The 22,700-nt window shown below is 55.7% G+C and overlaps 1 protein-coding gene across 3 annotated transcripts in view; it reads right to left on the bottom strand.

Moving 5' to 3' along the window:
- GSE1 (Gse1 coiled-coil protein) overlaps positions 1-12,997 on the bottom strand; it is a 420,008-nt gene extending 407,011 nt beyond the window's left edge. Inside the window, exon 1 of one of the 3 annotated variants that reach the window (XM_079799736.1) lies at positions 10,584-12,997. In XM_079799736.1, coding sequence (XP_079655862.1) covers positions 10,584-12,899 — 2,316 coding nt within the window. In that variant the 5' untranslated portion in view covers positions 12,900-12,997. The remainder of the gene's footprint in view (positions 1-10,583) is intronic. The other 2 variants (XM_079799737.1, XM_079799732.1) reach the window with 2 other exon arrangements.
- Between the last annotated feature and the right edge of the window lie 9,703 nt (positions 12,998-22,700).

Here is a 22,700-nt window from a genome sequence, read left to right as displayed (position 1 = left end):
AAATACCTTTAAAACACTGAAGTAGCTCCTAGAGTATAATCAAATGAGGGGCAACATCTACATAACAGCTTTAGAGGATAAAATAAGGACATCTTTACAATGGCATTGCTGGCATAGAAATTCTGGAAGGGGAGGCCTTGTTCGTAATCAACACTTACTTAACTCCTACCCATTTGTAGCACCCCCACCAGTGACTCCTCCTCCAGGCAGCCTTCCCTGACCTCCATCTCACTTCAGGCCACCAAACATTGGCTGCAGGCTGCCCCAAGCCAGGTCTGGGTGGGCCCTCAGCCATCTCCCACGGAACCACACATACCACGATCTGCTGTCCACTGAGCCAACCTTTATCTCCCACATGGTACATCCTGGCATCGCATCGGGGAGGAGTATAGGCATTGGAGTCAAACAGCCTGATTGGAATCCCAGCTCCAGTACTTGCCAGCTGTGGGACTTTGGACACGTGACTTCCCCGCTCTGTCCTCAATTCTCCATATCTATGACATAGGAACACCTACCTCATAAGACTGGTGAAGGTTATATGAGGGGATACAGGCAAAGCCCTTAGGACAGCGGCTGGCACAGAGGATGCTCTCGATGCTGTCTGCCATGGCCATCTTCCTTGTCGTCGTCATCTCCTTAGACCTCACTGTGGGTTTTTTTTGTTTTGTTTTGTTTTTAAATATATTTTATTGATTTTTCACAGAGAGAAAGGGAGAGGGATAGAGAGCTAGAAACATAGATGAGAGAGATACATCGACCAGCTGCCTCCTGCACACCCCCCACCGGGGATGTGCCCGCAACCAATGTACATGCCCTTGACCGGAATCGAACCTGGGACCTTTCAGTCCGCAGGCCGATGCTCTATCCACTGAGCCAAACCGGTTTCGGCAACCTCACTGTGTCTTCATCAGGACCGGGTGGGTGGCTAGAACCTGAAGGCCCCTCCTTGTCACCAGCTCTGCCTCACAAATGACACTGATCGGTGGGCAGGATGACGTGGCTCTGATCTGAGGGGTCTCCCTAAGACCCTGAATGATTCCTCTCCCCCTTCCCTCTGGCCCTGTGGCCAGGAGGAAACAGCAGACCCCAGAGGTGGCTGTTCCTGCCCAGGGCTCTGGCTCTGCTGAGCTGAACACCAACTGGGACCTTTGTGTCATTTATTTGAGGCCGCTGGCACCTCTAGAAGGAAATCCAATCCAGCAATTGATTTCATACAGGGTTCCACACCAAACAGGCCGGGCCGCAGGAGACAAAAGCAAGTGGCCGGGGTGGCCAGGGCTGGGACAGGGAACCTGAGAGCCATGGTCTCAGAGCCACGCCTGCCCCTGACCTCCGGGGTCTCTCCCCACGCCACCCCACTCCTGCCAACAGGTGCAGAAAGATGAGACCGTGAGAATTTGACAGCCGTACGGGAGCCAAGGGGCTCAGCTACTAGTCCGTCATCTGCTCCCATTTTACAGAGGGGAACGTGAGACCCAGTCACGGGGAGGGTCTTGCGCACGGCCACTGTGAGTGCTGGGGCAGCAACCCAAGGCTTCTGATTCCCAGGGCCGTGGCTGGAGCGAGGCAAAACCTTAAGAGCAAGTGCAACCTGTTCTCAATTCCTTTTTTTTTTTTAAAAAAAAGTATGTTTTTATTGATTTTTCTTTTTTAGAGAGAGAGAGAGAGAAAGGGAGAGGGAGAGAGAAATAGCCATGAGAGAAAAATCGATGGGCTGTCTCCTGCACTCCCCCTACTGGGGATTGAGTCTGCAACCGGGGCATGTGTCCTGACTGGGAATCTAACCAGGACCTGTTGGTGCATGGGGCGATGCTCAACCAACTGACCCACACCAGCCAGGGCAATGTTCTCAATTCTTAATACAGCTCCCCTCCTCCTGGGAGGAGATGACCAACTCCCATCTTCGGACACAAACCCGATGCCCGGAGACCTGCAATAGGAGGTGTGACTGTGGTCAGGGAGGGGTCACAGATGGGACTTTCTTCATCCTATATCGCGTTTTTGCCTGCTTAAAACCCCCAGGAGAAAGCGGAACGCCCAGGGTTAAACAGGGAGCTGCCAGGTGACCCAGCAATTCCACTCCTGGTGTCTACCCAAGAGAAATAAAAACACATGCCCACACAGAAACCTGCACACACATGTGCACAGCAGCATTATTATTCACAACAGCCTGAAAGTGGAGACAACCAGATGTCCATTACCTGAGGAGCGGATAAACGCCATGCAGTCTGTCCTTACAGTGGAATATTATTCAGCCATAAAAAGGCGTAAAATACTGACACATGCCACCACATGGTTGAATCTCAGAGATGCTAAGTGAACACAACCAGACACAAAAGACTCACATTGTATGATGCCATAGATAAGAACCATCCAGAATAGGCAGACCCCTGGGGACAGAAAGGAGATTAGTGGTGGCCAGGGGCTGGGGCGGGGAATGGGGAGTGACTGCTAACGGGTATAAGGTTTCTTTCGGGGCTGATGGACATGTTCTAGAATTAGATAGTGGTGACAGTTGCACAACTCTGTGACTGTACTAAAACCCACCGAATTATACACTTTAAAAGGACGAATTTCATGGTGTGTGGATTTTATTTCCATTTAAAAACAAAAAGAGCATCTTCTCAGGGCCAGCCCACAGCCCTCCTGCCAATGAGGCCCCACCTGATCGGCCCTGGCGGCCGCTGAGAGGAGCCCTCCCTGCCCTCTGGCACCTGGCCTTCCCCACTGCTCCGAGGTCCCGCCCCAGGGCCCTGCCCGGGCCCTCTTCATCGCTCATGTGGCAGCCCCCACCCCACACATGTCTCCCAGCCCCTCCATGACCACGGTCACAATCCCTCCCTGCACCCGGTCTGGCGTGTTCACTGCTGGATCCTGAGGCCCAGAACAGTGCCTGGGACACAGTAGGCGCTCAATAAAGACAGACTGAGCACATGGACAGAATCCTTTGTGACCGCCAGGCCTTCATGATAAAAAGCCCCAAACTCCTGGGCTGTGTTGACCTCTATCAGCAGTCTCATCCCAGTGCTGGAATCTTCTGGAAGTTTGAAAATACCAGTGGCACGAAGGCCATCCCTCACGGATTCTCGTTTAACAGGTTGTGGTAGAGTCCAGTCATTGGTATTTCCTCCTCCCCACCCCCCCAATTATCATAGTCTAGTCATTGGCACTTTAAAATTCAGACTGACTCAAGTTGAATCACATGCATTTCCAGGGATTCCGAACACTGCCAAGCCCTCCTGCCCCATCCCTTCTCCCCACTGCAGGCAGAACTACTTCAGGTTTTCCAGTAACTAGACTCCCCACATCCAGGCCTTTGCACATGCTCCTCTGCCAGGAGCTCATGACTCCCGGGTGGACCCGGCTGAATCCTTTTCAGTCTTCAGGACTCAGCTTCGATGTCACCTCCTCCAGGAAGCCTTCCTGAATGTACCCATTGCCCAAACTTCTGCTGGGCTCTCAGCAGACCCCAGCAGAGAACACACTGAATGGCTCCAGTCAGTCCCTTCACGCCTGATCCCCTGCCAGCACCCCAGGGCAGAGGCTGCCTGATTCCACAGCACGTCCTTGGAGCGTCAGGTGCTCACGGAGCACCTGGTGGCCAGGCGGCATGCACGCAAACATTTGTTGAGCTAATGGGCAGAAAGAGTGTTTACATTTCTCCAGGGCAGCCCAGGACAAGGGTAGAAGCAGAACTGCAGCTGCATCCCTGGCACAGGGCTGCCAGAATTTCTTACAAAACTTATACGTATAATTAGCTGGTGTTACTGAGGGAAAAAAACAAAAACAGCAAAAGTGGCATTAGGTTGTGGGCCTAGCTGTAGCGTTGTCTGAAAAATTATGATCAGCGAGGTTTTCTAACCCTAACATGTTATCACCCTCCACAGGGTAGAATATCATGGTGGTTTGGTGCCCCAGCATCATATATGGAATTTAAATCCTAGACCTCATTAAAGAGGGAGATATTAGACAAAGGGTACAAACTTCCGGTTTAAGATCAGCAAGTTTGGGGATCTAAATTACAGCATGGTGATCACAGGTAATAACACTGTATCATATCCTTGAATATTGCCACGAGAGTAGATCTTACGTGTTCTCAACACAAAAAGAAAGGGTAGCTATGTGAGCTAATGCTATGGTGGTAAGCATTTTGCAACAAGTAAATGCATCAAATCAGCACATTATATACCTTAAACTTATAAAATGTTACGTGTCAACTATATCTCATTGAAAATTGGGGAAAATAACAAAATAAAGAAAACTTAGACCCCAAGAAGTCATTCTCCTGGCCCTAACTCCACAGAAGAAACCGCCAATAAATCACTAGATATCTTCCCAGCAAGTCTAGGCACAGCCTCAGCATCCTTCTCAACACAGCGCCACCAGCCCTCTGGGCCCTGAAGACCAGACCTTTCATCCTGACAGATGGGGAAACCGAGTGAAGGTCACCCCGTAAGTAGAAGCTCCTTTCACAACTGTCCCCATAGGTTCCCGCTTGGGGCTACACGGAGAACGGCAGCCAGGTTCTGAAATGCTCTCTCTGGACGGCAGGGACACCCTCTCCACCATCCCCACTGAAATAGGGACCTAGGGCAGACGAGGAACCTGAATCCCAGACCTGGGCTGTTCCCGAGCTGAGAAAATGTGCAAACAAGGCAAACTTGCCCAGAACCTACAAACCCTCAAAAAACACTCGTGGATGCGATCCAGGGAAATCTAACCGGAGAAGAGGCCAGAAAGCTTTACAGATTCTGGCCGTGGCCAAAGGCAGCCACCCCTCCTCCAACCCCTTCCCTTGCCTGCATCCAAAGTAGGCTGAGTTTTGAAGACCTTTTGTCTCCACTTCCTCTTTCCCAGTTGTCTCCAATCACCTCCAGGTTTGGGACAAGGCAAGTCTGGAAAGTTCAGTCCTCGGAGCAGATGGCTCCCAACCGTCAAGCAAAGCACCGACTCCCCCCGGAGAAGGTGGTTGGAGCTTGAGAAAGGCCGAGAGCCCAGTTCCTCCTCAGCGACTACCTGGGAGAAGGTGCCAGTCAGCCCAGCAGGGCAGCCCACGAAGCTCCCCCATCTGACCCATCGCCATGCTGAGGTGCCCCACCAGCCTGGACGGGGCAGCAGGAGCTGCCAGGCCCTCCCTGAAGCGCAGGAGCCATGTGGGCGCAGATAGCCAGGAAACACGGGAAACAGATGTGCGTGCCGGCCTGACAGGCGAGTGATGACAGACGCGCTCTGCAGGCCTCAGATGTCAGCGCTGAGAAAAGAAAGGCACCGCGGCAGCAACACCTGTTCTGGGCTGGGAGGCCGCCCTGGGGGGCTCGGCGAGGCGTCCCCACGGTGAGGGGCCGGGGTGCGGTTAGGTAAACAGCTGCACGCTCCATTACCCAGAACGCTCTCCAGACGGAGCTGGAAGAGGGAAGGGCGGCCTGCCCGCCAACTGGCTTGCAAGGGAAGCAAATCGATCACGCAGCTGACCCATCTTGGACGGAGCAGGCCTCTCCCAGCAGCAGGAGGAGTTCCCGACTGAAATCTGAACACCTGAGCAGGGCTGGGGAGGGCGCAGACAAAGGGCACGAGTTGTCAGCAGGCCAGAGGAGCAGGGGACAGAGAACCGGCTAGCGGGGGCTTCTTGGGGCCTCTGGTCCGTACAGATACCGCCTGCCTCTCGGCTGCTCTGGGTGGGAGGAGGCACATGCAGGGAAAACGGTGGTGACCCGCCCCCCCCCGCCCCTGAGGGCACTGCCACCTTCACAACTGGAGCCCCCGAGAGGACAGAAAGGCAGGACAGAGTAGAGGCTGGGGCACAGACTGCAGAACTGGACTCCGGGGTCCAATGCTGGTCCTGTTGTTACTGGCTGAGTGACCTTGGGCAAATTACTTGATGTCTCTGGACTTGCTTTTTCCCTCTATGAAATGAGCACAGAGGCACCTCCCCAAACAGGGTTGTGATGAGGATTTAGTAAGTGTGAACACAGGTGAAGCAGTGACACAGCCTGGAACACGGAAAACATCCTATGCAGGCATCACCATCATCATGTCCCCAGTGCCATCTCCAGCAGCCTGGTCAGCTGTGCCCACTAGCTTTGAAGAGGACAACCATTCTCCACCCCCAGCGGAGAGGTGGGGGCTGGGGACTACAACATCAGAGCCGGAGGGTGACAATAAGAGACCCAGCATAGCCTCCAGTGCCTCAGGGAGGGAGGGAGGAAGGGACCCGTCTCATATTCTTGCTGAACGTAAGCCGCTCTGACATCACAAACCTTCCAGAGCAGGCGTCCTCAAACCACGGCCCGCGGGCCACATGCGGCTGTTTTTGCCGTTTTGTTTTTTTTTTTTACTTCAAAATAAGATATGTGCAGTGTGCATAGGAATTTGTTCATAGTTTTTTTTTAAACTATAGCCCGGCCCTCCAACGGTCTGAGGGACAGTGAACTGGCCCCCTGTTTAAAAAGTTTGAGGACCCCTGTTCCAGAGGATGATCATCTACACTGCAACGGAGGCTCAGAGAGGGCATGAGTTTACCCAAGGTCACACAGCCAGCTCCCAGCAGAATGAAAACGAAAGCCAGGCTTGTCAGAAGGCCAACCCAGGGTCTTTCGGGGGCTCTGCAGAGCCTTGTGTGTGATGGGGCTCCTCCCCGGGGAAGGGATGCCAGGACCCTGCAACGGTGGGCTGCAGCCTCCCAGCCCAGCCTTGACACAGCCCTATCCGAGCGGCCAGCTCAGAGACATGGTGCCTGCAGGGCAGGGTTCTCCGGGCAAGGGGTCCAGCTGGAGAGAAAAGCCACAAACACACCCAAAGGCCACTGGTGACCCTCTCCTTTCTTTCCTTCTTCCCTCCTTCCTTCTTCCCTCCCTCCTCCCTTCCCTCCTTCCTTCTTTCCTTCCTTCTTCCCTCCCTCCTCCCTTCCCTCCTTCCTTCTTCCCTCCCTCCTCCCTTCCCTCCTTCCTTCTTCCCTCCCTCCTCCCTTCCCTCCTTCCTTCTTTCCTCCCTTCCTTCCTCCCTTCCTTCCCTCCTTCTTCCCTCCCTTCCTTTCTTTCCTTCTTTCCTTCCCTCCTTCCTTCTTCCCTCCTTCCTCCCTTCTTTCCTTTCCTCCCTTCCTTCTCTCCTCCCTTCCTATTTCCCTCCTTTCCTTCCTTCCCTCTTTTACTTCCCTTCCTCCCTTCTTTCCCTCCCTCCTCCCTTCCTTCCTCCCTTCCTTCCTCTCTTCCCTCCTTTCTTCCTTCCTTCTCTCCTCCCTTCCTACTTCCCTCCTTTCTTTCCTTCTTCCTTCCCTCCTTTTCTTCCTTTCTTCCCTCCTTTTCTTCCCTCCTTCCTTCCTTTCCCTCCCTCCTTCCTTCTCTCACATTTTCCTTCACACTATTTACAGTTGTCACTAAGGAATAAATGCTAACGGGAAACAGCTGAGGCATTATAGAAGGCGGTATAGATGAGGCTCTGGAACATGCCGTCCCAGTTAAGTGGTTTCCCTGTGGCCACCCTCCAAAGCCCCAGCCACTCCCCCCAAATTCTCAAACCACACCCTAAAGAGAGACACAGAATATGAACGTGAGAACCAAGGAGTGGGGAGCTGGCACAGGAAACGAGCGCGGAGGCCTCGGCCCCCTGGCTGGCTCAGCTGCTGCTTTGCCCAACAGCTCCTGCGCCCCAGTCCCTCCGCAGTGCTCCCAGCTCCCGCAAGCGCGCTCTCACTCCCCACCCGGGCCTGGCACCGGGCATCCTCCTCCTGCTGTGCTCACAGCTCTGCAGGAGGCTGTCGTCTTTGTTGACTCTTTGTCCCCTGACACTGAAGGCTCTGAACTTGCCACCAAGTCCTCGGTGTCTAGAGCAGCACCTGCCTCGGAGTGGGCACTCCATAAATGCTGGCTGAATGAGTGGGAGGCAGGGAGGCAGGGGGGAAAGGCAGAGGCTGCATTTCCAGCACCTACTGTCAATCAGGTGCTCTTACAGGTGGGGTCTATGCTTCTCTTTCCATCGTCCAATCCAGCCTGAGACCCCCCCCCCCCCCGCTGCCTCCACCACAAACAGGCCCGCTGGCCGCACCATCCACCTGCATTGCTGCCACTGCCAGGCCCTGGGGGGATCTGTTCCTGGCCTGTTCCAAGCCTCCTTGTAAGAACTTTTTATTGCTCCCCTAAACCCAACTTCCTTTTCCTGCTTTCGAGGCTTCTAGTTACTCCATCCTTACTTCCCCTTCATCTCACCTCCACCCTACCCACAGGGACTCCAGCCCATCCAAGGCTGCATGGCTCCTCCTTACCTCTGTACCTCTCCCCCCGCTTTACCTCACTCCACCCAATGAATAGGACTTAGGGGTCAGAAGACCTGGGCTCAAAAGCCCCCTCAGCCATCTACTTGGATAGTTAACAAGGTCATCTGACTTTTCTGAGTCTCGACTTACTCATCTGTAAAATGGGAATCGCCGGGCCTCATAGGGCCATGGTGAGGAGTTAAAAAAAAGAAATGGTGCAAAAGGCAGTCTGACATCCAGCCTTCCCGAACTCATGCTGACCCCTTCTGGACAGACACCAGCTTGCGTGTTCTTCCACACCAGGCTCCCCTCAACTCCCACCTCCCCAGCTGGACTAAGAACTGTGGCTTCTTTTGTTTCCTCAAGCTCCTATCCATTGAGGCCGCCGGTTGGCATCTCAACAATCCTGATGAAGGAGCAAACCAACATGAGAAAACTCAGCCCAGTTTGGATGCCCTGCAGAAAACACGCTGCCGGAGAGGACCCAGAGACAGCCCTTCGATCACCCCATGGCAAACTGTCATACCTGAAATCCACACCCAGCCTGCAGACCCGCAGCCTTGTGGGAGATTAACCTCGAAAAAACTGCCCCAACACGTTGGGTGGACATGGTCCCACTATGATCCAAGCACTCGACTTTCTGGGAGTGTTTAAATTCCCCCATTCATTCAATTCTCACAATGACCCTACAAGGCGGGTGATAAGAGATTTCCACTCCTCAGCCAAGGAAACGAGCTCGGCGAGGATACTAAACGGACTCATTGGCACTGGGTTTCTGAGAGAAAGGGAAAGATTGGAACCAAGGTCTGCCCTGCTCCGAAGCTGGGCTCTTCTCCCAGTGCCAGCCCTTGTGGAAAGTGCAGTTCTCCAGATGTCCAGCAGTAGGCGCCACAAAGATCTACCACCCGCCACAAATGAGAGGACGTCCCACCGAAGTCCCCAAAGGCAGCTCTGAAGTCCAAAGCAACATCGGTGGAGAAGGAGCCCCGGACAGAGCATGAGGAATGGGGCCAAACACATGATGGGGGGAGGGGGAGGGGGGCAAATTTGGGGCAGGTCACTTTATTTATTTATTTATCTATTTATTTATTTATTTATTTATTTATTTATTTATTTATTTATTTCAGAGAGGAAGGGAGAGAGAGAGAAAGATAGAAACATCAATGATGAGAGAGAATCATTGATTGGCTGCCTCCTGCACACCCCACACTGGGGATCGAGCACTCAACCCAGGCATATGGCCTGACTGGAAATAGAACCGTGACCTCCTGGCTCCTAGGTAACGACACTCAATCACTGAGCCACGCCGGCCAGGCCATGGGCCAGGTCACTTAAAAGGTGCCACACACATGGACACATGGGAGGCAGGACCAGGACCTTTCAAACAAATGGAATGACTATTCCCGAACAGACCAGAGACAGCCTTCCCCATTCCCACATCCTTCTGCCGGCCCCTCACCAGCGGCTACCGCTACAGGCATCCGATTGAAACAGGCCGGTCTGTCTTCGGTAGAAATCAGGATCCATGGCCCTGGGTGGCCACAATGGTGGTCACAGTTCACAGATGCCCACTTCACACCCACCAGGGGCAGCTCCTGCCTCAGCCTTTGCAAAGCCAGATCCGAAATGAACTGAGCCCTGTCTGGCTCCTCCTGGGCAGGCAGCGTGAAGGCAGGCGCCTTATAAACAGGGCCAGCGCCAGGCCTCCTGCCTCCTCCGGCACAGCTGACTTGCAGAGAAGAAAGACTCACTTCCCACAGCGGGGAAAAGTCTGTTTAGGCCACTGTCCTCCTGGGTACCAAACCCCCCACATCTGGAAATCTTTCTATCTGCTGTTAAGCAACCAGAGTCACAAAGGGAAAGTGTGAACTTGGAGGGAAAACTCTGGAAAAGCTAAGCCACCAGGGAGCTAGAGTGAAGAGGAACTTCCACCTCTGATGTGTTTGAAACCGGGTAAGTACGGAGACCTCTCGGTGACCTGCGTGGCTGGACTAATTACCAATGTTATCAGGCGGATGACAGACATGCCCCGAACTTCCTCTGTTTGGTAGATTCTGCTGCAAACACACTCAAGTTCAGGCCCATGCTTGCTGTTTTCAGCTGTGCCCTATTCTTCCACAAGACCACTCCTGGCCCCCAACTCCTCGGAGCTGTGCGTGCCTCTGAGCCCAGCCAAGCCGGTACATCCACCACGCACCAGCCTGCTGACTCAGGCAGGGCACCGCCTGCTGGAACACACCACACAGAATCAGTGCTAACTCCTGGCAGAGAAACAGAACACATCTCTTCTTTCCCTGCCTGGATTTCAGAGGATGAGATGAGAACCGCTGCTTACCTTTATCACCGTGGCCACCGGGGAGCTCCAGCCCACAGGTCCCTGGCGGGTAAGCCCTTGGCCAGCACACACCAGGGTCCCACACTCCACACAGGCGCCGATGATCAGCTGCCGCCCGTCGTCCACCAGCAGGCTGTGGCTCGCTCGCAGGGTATAGAGAAACAAGGGCAGCCGGGCCACCCGCACAGCCTTCAACCCGAGACACCGCTTCCTCTCCTGCTGGCAGAAGAAGCACACAAACGTGTCCACTTGGTACTGCCGGGACCAGGCGCTGACAGCGTGGTGGGCGTTGCGTGCCTCATGCTGCAGCCACTGGCCTAGCAAGTCGTGGTAGCAGAGCACGCAGGTGGCCACCAGGCCCGTGGCGTCGGCAGGCCTGGCACGTGGAGCAGGTGGGTAAACGGTGAGGAAGGGGAAGAAGGGTTCCTTCTCGCCCAAGCGACTGGAGGGGTTCACGTTGAGCTGGAACTCCTTCCCGGGGCCCAGCTCAGTCCCGCAGATGTAGCAGACGGACACGGCGCTGCCCTGGGTCGATGTGGGCAGCTCAGAGAGGGCAGGGTCAGAGGCGGGGAAGGCCTGGTGGTACCTGCCCAGGAAGGCCTGCACAGAGGTGATGAGCTCCTCATTCTGACAGGCCCGGTACAGGGCCCAGATGTCCTCCAGGACGCTGAAGCACTTGGGGCAGCTACGAACCTCACAGCGCTTGTTGGGGCCTCGGGCATTGGGGGGGCAGGGCAGGAGGCTGAGGAAGGGGAAATGCATGGTGCTCCTGGCATTGCCGTTAAGGATCCTGGAGGCCACAGCCCGGGCGTCGGGGGTGCAGTCCTCCCCACAGAGGTAGCAGGCCTCTGGCAGGGTACCCGAGGGCGTGCCCTCCTCCCTCGGGAGCCTCCTGCCCTTGGAGGCCATGCCGGGGGCGTGGCTGTTCAGAGGCACCACATACAGTCTCTGCAGGACAGGCACGCTGGCCAGCTCGAAGCTCTGCCACTGCTGCATGAGGGAGGAGAAGCAGCAGGGACACACCAGGGTGCTGCCACCCTCGCTGATGGGCTGAGCCCCGGGAGGTGGGCTGTGCAGCCACAGGAAGGGAAAGAAGGGGGCCTGAGCCAGCTTCTCCTGCTTCTGCACGTGGATCTGGTGCTGCGAGGCCGGGGACAGCGCCGACCCGCAGATGTAGCAGCAAAGGCCCCCTGGTGGCGCAGTGCGGCTCTCCGGAGGAACCCGGGGGACGCGGCCACCGGTTTCCTTCTCTTTGGGGCCACAGGGGCTCGGCAGAGGCTGCTCCTTTCGGTCCTCCTCCTCGCTGGTGATGTTGATGTCGCTGTCCTCGGACAGGCAGTAACCTCCACGGGGCTCCCCCCGGGGCCTGCTCCCCAGCGTCTTGGCGGCCCTGCCTGAAGGGGCTCCTCTTACGCCGTCTGCAGGGGCCACTGGGGCTGGCGGGCCTGGCCAAGGGCCTGGAATCCCTCGCAGGACGCTGGCCCGGGCCTCAGGGACCCAGGGCCTCCCGACACCCTTTCTCCGGCGCCTAATGCCGGTCTTGGGCTCCCCGTCCACGTGGGGCTTCGAGGGGTCCCCCTCTTCCTCCTCCACGTCCCCCTGCTCCGGGGTCCCGGCGCTCTGTCCCGGAGGGGGTCCCGGCGCCGTCCTCCACTCCTGGCAGCGGCCCCCTCGAGGCCCAGGCCCCAGAGTGGTCCGCGCCGCTGGCGCCCCGTCCTGGCGGGGGCTCAAGGCGTCGCGCGCGACAGGGTCGGGGTCCGAGAGCGGGTCGGTGTCCGACAGCTCGGACAACTCCGAGTCTCGAGGCTCTTCAGCGGAGACTCGGGGGCCGGGGCCGCCGCCGTCCTCGTCGTCGTCGTCGTCGCCGGCCGCGCCACCCAGAGCGTAGGCGACGTTCCACTCGCGGGGGGCCCCTGCGCCCCCGCGGCGCCCGCCCGCGCCCGCGTCGCACTGGTGGGGCCGCTTAAGCCAGTACATGCGCTTGTCCACGGGCGTGCGGGCGCGCTCGAAGGCGGCCCACTGCTCGCCCAGGAAGCAGCGGCACACGGCGCACACCAGCACGCAGCCGTCGGCCGGGGACAGCTCGCGCGCGCCGGGCGCCGGCTCCTGCTGCTGCAGGAACGGGAAGAAGGGCTGCGCCGGGGTCCCCGCGCCCGCCGCCGCCGCCGGCTGCTTCACCTGCAGCTTCAGCTCCTTGCCGCGCCCGATGCCGCCGCCGCAGATGAAGCAGGAGAGCGGCGCGCCGCCGCCGCCCGCCGCCCGCTCGCCCACGGCGGCCATGAGCCGCTGCTTGCGGGAGACCGGCCGCCCGCTCATGGCCGCCCCGCGCCGCCCTCAGCGCCCGCCCGCGCCGCCGCCGCGCCCAACTTGGAGCATGTGTGCGCGCCGCAAAGTTTGGCGGCGGGCGGCCGGCGCGGGCGCGGGAGCTCGGCCGCTCACAGGGGCGCCCCCCCGCCCCCGGCCCGCCCAGCCCCCGGCGGCGCCGCGCCCAGCGCGCCCGGAACGCAGCGGCGGCGGCGGCGGGCCCCGGGCGGCTGGAGCGGCAGCCGCATGTGCGAGCTCGGCGCCTGCCAAAGCGTTGGGTCATTTAATTGGGGAGGAGGGAGGCGGGAGGGCGGGCGCGGAGGGAGGAGAAGGGAGGAGGAGAGCGGGCGGGAACCAGCGGGCGGGGAATCCCTCCCTCGCGCGCCCTCCCCTCCTCCTCCCCATTCTCCCCCTTCCCTCTGCTGTCCCCCCTCTTTCTTCCCCCCCCGCCCCCCCCCGCGTCCCAAACTGCGCACAATAGCGCGCCGGCTCCTCTATCTATTTTGTGTCCAGCCGGGAGCCGCGAACGATGATTCATTGCCCCAATTAGGGGCTCTCTCCAGCGCGCCAGGCTGGAGCTGTCTGAAGGGTCTCCTCGGGGGACCCGCGGAAACCCATCAGCGGCTACAGCTGGTCTGTAAGTAAAGGTCAAGCAGGACGCAGGAGGAGCCAGGTAAGGAAGTGGCTGGTGTCCCCGGAGACTAAGGAGTCAGCGGAGGAGCTCCTGGGGGAAGAGCAGCCTCAGTCCAGGAGCCAGTTTCACTCAGGGTGCCATGGCCCCCTCCTCCTTCTAAAGGGGGGGGGGACCCAACCAGGCCCGTTTACAGCCCTCCGCAGCCCAGAGTGGGGGGCACTTTCCAGTGCCCAGTGTTCTAAATTTGGAGGCAGAGGGAAGAGGAGCCATCGCGTCTCCTGGAACACATTAGTGAACGCACCATCCTGGGGGCAGGGGCCTCCGCCTGACACACCCCTCTACACCACTACCCGGGGGCAGAAAGGGTCGTGTGTGTCCAGAGCTGTGTGTTCCAGGGCAAGTGACTCAACAACTCTGGGGCCTCTCTTCCTCTGGTTAAACAGGAGCTCTGACAGGGGATTCACTGTTTCCATGTAATTATTGTGCATGTGAATAGATGCATTGTATTTATTTAATACACAGAGAGAACCCTTAGCATGCGCCAAGGTTCTTTTCTAAGCACTCTATTTATTTATTTAGTTATTTATTTAGTTAGTTAGTTATTGTTAATCCTTAATGGAGGATATTTTTTCCACTGATTTTTAGAGAGAGTGGACGAGAGGAAGTGAGAGAGATACATCGATTGGTTGCCTCCTGCATGCCAGATACCTGTCCTTGATGAGGAATCAAACCCTCGAGCTTAAGCTCTAACCACTGAGCGCACCAGCCAGAGCTTTTCTAAGCACTTTATATGCACCAGCACAGTTACTCCTCCCAGTATCCCTGGGTTAAAGTGTGATGGAAAGCCTGTTTTGCGGATGAGAAAGAGGAGGCACTGGGGCTGGGAGTCAGACCCTGTGCCGCCTCACCAGGCAAACATCTGGCCCCCATCACCCTTCTGCTGATGGAGATTGTCTATGGTAGGAGACATGGCAAGGACCCCTCCGTACTCCCTGCAGCTCTGACAGGCGGGAGGCCTTGGCACATCCAGGCCTTTCTGGGCCTCACATTTCCCATCTGTGAAATGCCACCCCTTCCAGCCTCAAAATTCTATGAGTCTCTGATTTCTAAGCAGGTGCCAGCTGTCCTGACCTGCCAGCTGGAGCCCAGAGTGAGCCTGGGGACAAAGGTGCCATGTGGGCCCCTGTGCCCTCTGGGGCACTGACATGTAAATAAAACTAGGCTTCCTCTGGTGAGGAGGAGGGCCATGCCTTATAAATAAATGGGACAAGAGGAAAGGGCCGCCTCTTTGGAAACCCTGGTGGATATTCCAGGGGTCACAGTCCAGGGGTGAACAGGAAAATCAGCCTCATCGCCAGAAATGCAAAATGCAGGCCTTCACCGAGGCTCGTAAAAAAAGCTGTATCAGCCAAACTGCCCCGAAGGAATGTTGGAGGCAGGGCAAGGGGGTTCCCTGCTTCTGGCATTTTTAATACCTGGTGAGAGGAGGTGGACGGGTTAGGAAAACTTTAAAGGGTGAGGTCTGTTTGATTGTATCCTAGCACAAGTAGGAAGCCTCACACAGACCAAGAGTTGCTGGGAAAGCTAGGCCAGCTTAGGCAGTACAGGTCCACTGTGGGGTTACTCGTGGGCTCCTGAAGGCTTGCACATGCTGTTCCTTCCACCTCAAATGCCTTTCCGGGCTCTCTGTTCCTCTTCTCTTTATGGTCTTGGCTGCACTATCTTCCCGGGGAGACTTCCCTGCCTTCTCCATTTCAAGTCGGTCCCTCCTGTTATTCTCTGACTCAGCTCATTGGCATAGGAATTTGCTGTTGATTTTCTTTTCTGTCGACTCTTCCCTGTCTGTGCTCCTTTCCCCGGGCAGGAATCAGGTCTGTCTTGTTCACTGTGGATATCCTGTCCCATCCTTCTCTAGTTGAGTGAGCCTTGGGCAAACCTCTTGGCTCCCTAAATCTCAGTTTCCTGCTCTGAACAATGGGATCTTGATCCTCACCAGATTTTTGTGTGTGGATCAAATGAGGCAGAGAGAGCCTGATGCTGTGGGCACGGGGCCTGGCACATTGTAGGTGACAGTGTGTGTGTGTGTGTGTGTGTGTGTGTGTGTGTTGACTCTGCCTGGCTCTATCCAGTGTTGAGGAGGTCCTACTACTGCCTGTCTGCAATCTGAAGTGAGGGGGACACTGTGATGAGGTCCCACACAGTGTCTGAGGAAGGAGGGCCACAGGGGTCAACGGGATTAAAAAAAAGGGAGGTGGCGTTTTCTTGGCTAAGCTGGAATCATTCAGTAGGTGCCACATGTGTGAAAGTGTGTGTATGCATGTGCTGGTGTGCATATGGTGCATGTATGCATGTGCTTGTGTGTATGAGTATGCATGCATTCAGGTGTCTCTGTGTATTTGTGTTTGCATGTGTTGGCATGTGTGTGCATATGTACACGTGTGTTCATGCATGTCCCGGTGTGCGCATATGAAGTGGGAGAGGAGCAGGAGGAGAGAAGCATCCAACTGGATGTTTTATTTCCCTCAATGACCCAGTGACTCAGGTAAGCCCCCTGCCACACATCTCAGGAGCCAGGCACAGATCTCAGAAGGAGGAAGGCAGGTGGTGATGGTTGGTGATCTGTGGGTGGATGGCATCTGGGTGGGGCCACTAGTACAGATTGACGTAGCGGATTAACACCGCGGTTCTGCCGTTTACTAGCTGTGTGGCCTTGACCTGCAACTTAACCTCTCTGAGCCTCAGTTTCCCCACCTGTAAACCAGGGGTAACAAAACAACGTACTCCATAGAGCTGGGAGGAGGATGGAGTGAGACAGCCCAGGTGAAGCACTCGCACTGGACACAGAGGTGACAGTGGTTTGGCACATGGGTGGGATGTGAAGTACACACAGAGACCTGTGCCTTACAGGTGCAAAGACACAAATCTTAACCATGAGCCAATGAGGTAGGTTCTGTTACATCCCAGTTTACGGGTGAGGAGACAGAGGCACGGGGAAGGGCAGTAAAGGCCCAAGGTCCCGCAGCTTGGTGGCTGGACCTAGGCACCATGTCTCCATAACCCCCTTAGCTTTGCCCTCCGTCTGAGATGCCAGCTTGTTAGGGCAGGAAGGGCAGGGTCTTGTCCTCCCTCTCCTCACATGTGTCCCCAATTTCACAGGTAAGGAAACTGAGGCCCTGACAGGTTTGTGCCTGGGCCCAACACAGGCCAAGTGTGCAAGAAGACGAGGAATGCCAAGGCTCATCTGTATTAGTGTCACATGCCAAAATAGTCTCAACGCTCCAGTTTCTAAGGGGGAAGTGAGGAAAGCTCATCAGGAATGAGCCACCAGAATATCCCAGAGCCACAGCCTCCCGACCCCAGCAGAGCCATCTCTTTGCTTCCCGGAGTCTCTCGACCCCGTTTGCAGCTCCCTCGGACCGTGCAGTGTGCGGTCCCAGCTCTCCCCATCTCTGATCCTAGGACGCGAGTGCGGTGGGCTTGAAAAGCCCCCACAGAGGCTCACCGGCTGGACCTGGCTCTGGGAACCGGGAGGAAAGGCCCGCCCCCCGGTTCTGCAGGAGACCAGAAAGCATCCGTGTGGAGCATCTGGGCCCATCTCAGACGTGCGGCTTCCTGCAGGGCCGGCTCAGAAGCTTCAGGAACCTGCCCTCACCCTGCGGGAGAGGGAGCTTCCAGGCTCCGAGGACTGAGCACAGGTGATTTTATGTGCCTGTCTCCGAGCCTGCCTCTCCCACCAGAGCAGAGCCTGGGTGGCTTCCCTTGTCCCATCCCACAGTGTCTCAAAGCCAGGGGCACAGTTGGGGCCCCATCCCTGCTTGAACCTGGGATGCCAGACTAGATCCCAAACCTCACCACACCTTCCAAGTTCCAGAGTCGGGCAGCTCCTGCCACCTTCTCCTGCTCTGTCTTCTAGTCTCTTACTCTTCCCAGTGCCAGCAGTCCAGATCAGTGCCCCGGCCCCTCCAGACTCCTTACCCCCACTTCCCTCCTCACTGGGCCTTTGCTGTTTCCTCCCCACTCTACACTCGGCATGTACCCCTGGCATCCCTCCCAGGCCCATGCACCTTCCCAGGCTGGCCCATCCTTCCTCTTTTAGAGGCTACGTATGCTGTGTGTTTGGCCTGTAGCTCGCTGGGGACTAGAAAAACAAAATTTATCATCGGACTGCCCTAATTTTTTCTTTCTTTTCTTTCTTTCTTTCTTTTTTTACCCCCCCCCCCCTTCTATTTTTTTCCCTAAGAATGAAGCAAGCACTTCCCTCCTCTCAGAAAGAGCTTCAAACATAGCCGGCTACTGGCAAAAGTATATTCTCCTTCTCAGAGGAGGAAATGAAATCGTTAACCATAAAGAAAAACAAAACCTGGGGTTTATGGAGGCCTTGGGTTTATGAACCATTTCACATTTATTAGGTTGTATGGCATGGCCACGCAGGAGTCTCCATCTCCATTTGAGAGATGAGGAGACTGAGGCTGCAGGGCACAGCTTGCCTGAGACCAAGGTAAGCTCCCAGCTGCCGAGCTGGTGAAATCTCCTTGCCTTTCGTATGTGTAAGCTGTGCTGACTTGTTCAATGGAAACACTGAAAAAGATGTGTGCTTGGCGACCCTAACTTAGCATCCCTTCTTTATTCAAATACAGTAGCCTCAGAGAATGGAAGTGGGGACCACTTTCCATATCTGGGGCCTGAGACAACATAGGCAGAGGCATTTGTAAGCTGCAAAGTGCTTTCTGGAGGGAAGAAAAATAATCACTGCTTGCATTGCACAATTAAGGGTCAGAGCACGGGGTACATATATGAAGAGCAGAATCAGGTGTCCCTAAAAATCTGCCTGGCTCCCGTTAACCTGGAAAAAGAATCCAGAAGCAAACAGCCCAGTCTCCCCATCCAGGAGACACCATTCCCCCCATCTCCTCCATCTCAAAATCCCAGGCTATTCCCATGAACTTCGGAGCCTCATAAACCTCCTTTGATAAATGATCGCCAGGGTGGACCTGCCACTGGGGATGATGGGACAAACCCTCCACATAAATCTTGAGTGTGCTCAAAGACTCCCTTGCTGCTGGCTTCTCAACAGACCCCTGATTTGCAGCACAGAATCCACAGCGATAGTTTCTGTGGTTACTTCCTGGCTTCTGAGCCGGGGAGGTTTCTGGAGAAAGTTGGGCATAGGTGGGTGGGGGAGGGATGGAACAAAAGTAGAAGGTAATGACTTGGAACTGCCTCGAGGGTGCCTGGCATGCAGTAGGTGCTCAATACAAACCAGTTTGTGCCCTACAGCATGTAAAAATAGCAGCCAGTGTTCCCTGCATACCGACTACATCCGAGATGCTATGCTCAGAGCTTACATCATCATCTAGTTTAGGTCTCCAGACAGCCTGAGAAATAGGCACGTTACCTGGTTTTACTGATGGGAACATTGAGACTTGGAACGTTGGATGTGCATCCCACGATCACAGAGCCGGGACGTGGTAGAACTGAATTCAAACAGAGGCAGACGGGCCTTGCTCTGATGTGTACTGACGGCCGTATGCCCAGCTCCTGGCCTGCCCGGCCAGCCTCCCCTGGTCCTTTGCAATAAAGGCATCCTTGTCCCTGGGTGGGTCCTGTTAGGGAGGCTATTGTTCAGGGTTTGCTGGACGCCTGTGAGTCCGGCTTAGGGCTTCACCAGCGGCCCTGCCCCCGCCCAGGCTCCCCTCACCCTCAGCAGCCAAGCTCTCAGGCCCTGGAATACTCAGTGGGCTGCGGCAGGTCCTCTCGGTGCTCGTACTGCCAACAGGGGCTGGGAAGTCAGCAGCAACCGATTCTTTCCAGCTGTTACTCTGAGTCACTGCAGGGTATTCCAAAGCCTGACCGCCAGCCGGCCTGTCCTGGTCTTTTATTTCTGTGGTTAGTTGGGCCTGGGCTCATTGATGGGGATGTAAACTGGGCCTGAAGCATGGGACCAACACTAAACTGGGGTGTTATTTCTTAAAAACCTTCTGTTGAAGTGTGGCCGCCACACAGAACCGTGTGCGTCGTCACGGGGGTCCAGCCTGTGGAATTCTCACAGAGTGAACACATCTGTGTAACCAGGACCCAGAAATAAGGCCTGTGCCGTCTCCCAGCAGCCCCCTTGCAGGCCCTACCCCGACCGAGGCCGGCAACTTACAGCCAGGAGAACTCCAGGCGTCCTGACTTCTAACGCCAGGCTGTTTTTTATTTTTAGCAGCTTTATTGAGATATAATTCACATACCACACAATCCACCAATTCAGTGATGTACAATTCAATGGCGTTTTGGTCTATTTAGGGTTGTGCAACCATCGCCACAATCAATTGGAAAACATTTTCATCACCTCAAAAAGAAACCCCGTTCCTTTTAGCTGTCACCCCTCAATCCCTCGGCCCCTGGCAGCCACTAATGCACTTTTTCTCTGTATGGACTGGCCCCTTCTGAATGTTTTCTATAAATGGGATCAGGCATGTGTGGCCTTTTGTGTCTGGCTTCTTTCACTCAGCGTAATGTTTTCAAGGTTCACCATGTTGTAGCATGTGTCTGCATAGCCGGTCTTTGCACTTTGTACAAATAGAAATGCATGTGCTCTTCAAGTCTGGCTTTTGGCTCTGTATTATGTCTGTGAAATTCTTCCCCGTTTTTGCCTGTAGGAGTACTCAATGCTTTTTATTGCTGTATAGTATTCCACTACTTATATAATACCACAATTTATTCACCCATTCCACTGTCAGTGGGCTTTTAGGTAGTGAATACTGTTTTAGGCTAACGTGAATACTGTTTCTCTGAACATTCTCATTCATGTCTTTTCTTGAAAATACGTGAGACATTTGAATAGATCCCTAGGAGGAAAATTGCTGGTCACAGCATAAGCATGTGTTTGACCTTAGTGCATATGACATTTTTAACCACATTCGTGGTAGCTTGTGGGATTCCCAGGGTTCCCTTGTTCCTGACCCCACCTCTGAGCGGCAAAGGGAAAGGGCTTAGTGGCCGGTGTTTTCGTTGGGTTGTGCGAGCACGCGTGGTTTCCCTGTCCTGGCTCTGAAACGATGTTCCTTTCACGGGCCAGACATACTTAGGCATGGCTCCCTCTCAAAGGGGAAACACATTTTAAAATGCCAATCTGCCCAGGTCTTAGAAGGATTTAGAACATTCCAGCTGTAGAGAGGATGGCGCTCACCAGGAACAGTGACTTAGAGTCCCTGGTTCCCACTTTGGGTCTTGACTCCAGCCCCTCCTGGGTTCAAAGCGTGTTCTTACCTGCCGTCCTGGGGGGCTGGGTTAGCTACTGCACGGGGTCCACAAAAGTGGCCAGCGGATGGTTCAGTGGGATGTGTCTTAGAGTGAGGAGATTGACCCTTAGCCAGCCACGCTGTGTTCTAACTCCCCATCCATCGTCCATTTCATCCTTTCAGTGACCAGATGAGGTACAAGTATAATTTCCACTCTATAGACAAGGAGACTAAAGTCCAGAGAGGCTAAGCTACTTGGCCAAGATCACAAAGTTCCTAAGTTGCAGAGCTAGAATTTGCACCCAGAGCCCCCACATTTTGTTGTTGTTGTTGTTGTTAATCCTCATCTGAGCATATTTTTCCATTGACTTTTAGAGAGAGTAGAAGCGAGGGGGAAAGACGGAGAGAAACATCAATGTGAGAGAGAGAGAGACACATAGATTGGTTGCCTCCCACAGGAGCCCCGACCAGGGCTGGGGATTGAGCCTGCAACTGAGGTACCTCCACCTTGACTGGAATCAAATCCGGGACTCTCCCGTCCGCAGGCCAACGCTTTATCCACTGAGCCAAACTGGCTAGGCCAGAGCCCCTACTGTTCAGTGCATCGCCTCTGGATTTGGATAGAAATCTCAGCCCTGCCACCTCTCTGTGTGACCCTGGGCAAGTGGCGGAACTTCTGAGCCCTATTCCCCTAGTCCAGGTGAGCGTGGAGAAAAACCACGCCTACCTCCCCTCATTGCCGCGGGGAGGTCAAGCGCCAGGACGCGGAAGCGCCAGAAACAGTGGGCGCTGTATGGAGGTCCATTTGGCCTACGGCTGCTCCCTGAAGTGGTCCCCGCCTTGGAGAAGTGCGTGTCTTCTAAAGGAGGTATTTTTTGAGAGAGTAGAGACTTTGGATCCTCTCCAGCCCACCCCTTTACCTGACGGGTGGAAGGTCCAAGACCCTGGGCAGCCCTGACTCCTCCAAGGTCACGCGCAGAGTCTCAAGGAGAACCCTCAGCCTAAAGCCCCGCCACCCTCTTGGAAAATGGGGCTCATGGTTTTGAGGCCACGGTGCCGTCACCCAGTCCCTCAAGAACTTATTTCTTTCTGACTCCATCTCTTCCTCGGAGCCCACTGCTTAGCTCACACAATGCCAGCTCTGGTTTTAAGAGAGAACCAGACAGGTCTGAGGCTCTGGGGGTCTCTGGGACGCCAGGCTCACCCCGGAGTCGGGTGGGTGGGGCGGGCAAGGAGCTGGGAGTCAGGCCCGGTGTCCTGTTGCGACGCTGGCGAGGCACCCTGACGCGCCTTCCAGAAAGACTATCTCCCTGTGGGGACACCCGCGACCCTACTCAGCCATTAATATTTATCAGACCTGAAAGCTGAGCCCCTGGCGAAGGGAAAACAGCCGTGAACAGGTGCCGCGGCGGCTGGCACCCCGGCCCGGGCTGTGGGCAGCTGGGGGCTTAGTCGAGGGTAAGGGGCTGGATGAGGCGGGCTGAGCAGGGGCCTCCTAGGCGGCAGAGATCTCAAAGGAGGGAAGTGGGCCACCAAGGCCGCGGACAGCTCACTGTGAGAAGCTGGGGGCTCCTCCTGCTGGGGTGGGCGAGGCCAGAGGGCTGGGGAGAGCTCGAGGGCTCCAGGCCTGGGTGGAAACCAGGAACCGGGGGATGGGGTTTGGCAGGGCAGCAATGGTTGCTTCACATCTATTCTCTACCCAGGAGACAGCGTGGTCTTTTTCAAAAGTGCAAATCTGATGGTGGCCTCCTTACTGCGTAAAATCCTTCTCAGTTTTCATAGCTCTCAGGTTAGAAATGAAACTGCCTGTGAGCTGGCCCTGCCATGTCTCCGGGAGACCACAGGACCTCTGGGCCCATTGGGCCTTCCCAAGGGACCCCCCCGCACTTAGCATCCAGGACCTTTGCACGTGCCGTTTTGATGGCCGGGAACTTGATTCTCTCCCCCGGTGCC

This window comes from Cnephaeus nilssonii (genome assembly GCF_951640355.1).
Source record: "Cnephaeus nilssonii genome assembly, chromosome: 20".
Classification (NCBI taxonomy): Eukaryota; Metazoa; Chordata; class Mammalia; order Chiroptera; family Vespertilionidae; genus Cnephaeus; species Cnephaeus nilssonii.
Note: the sequence above shows the minus strand (reverse complement) of the source record. Positions and strands in the feature narration are given on the sequence as shown.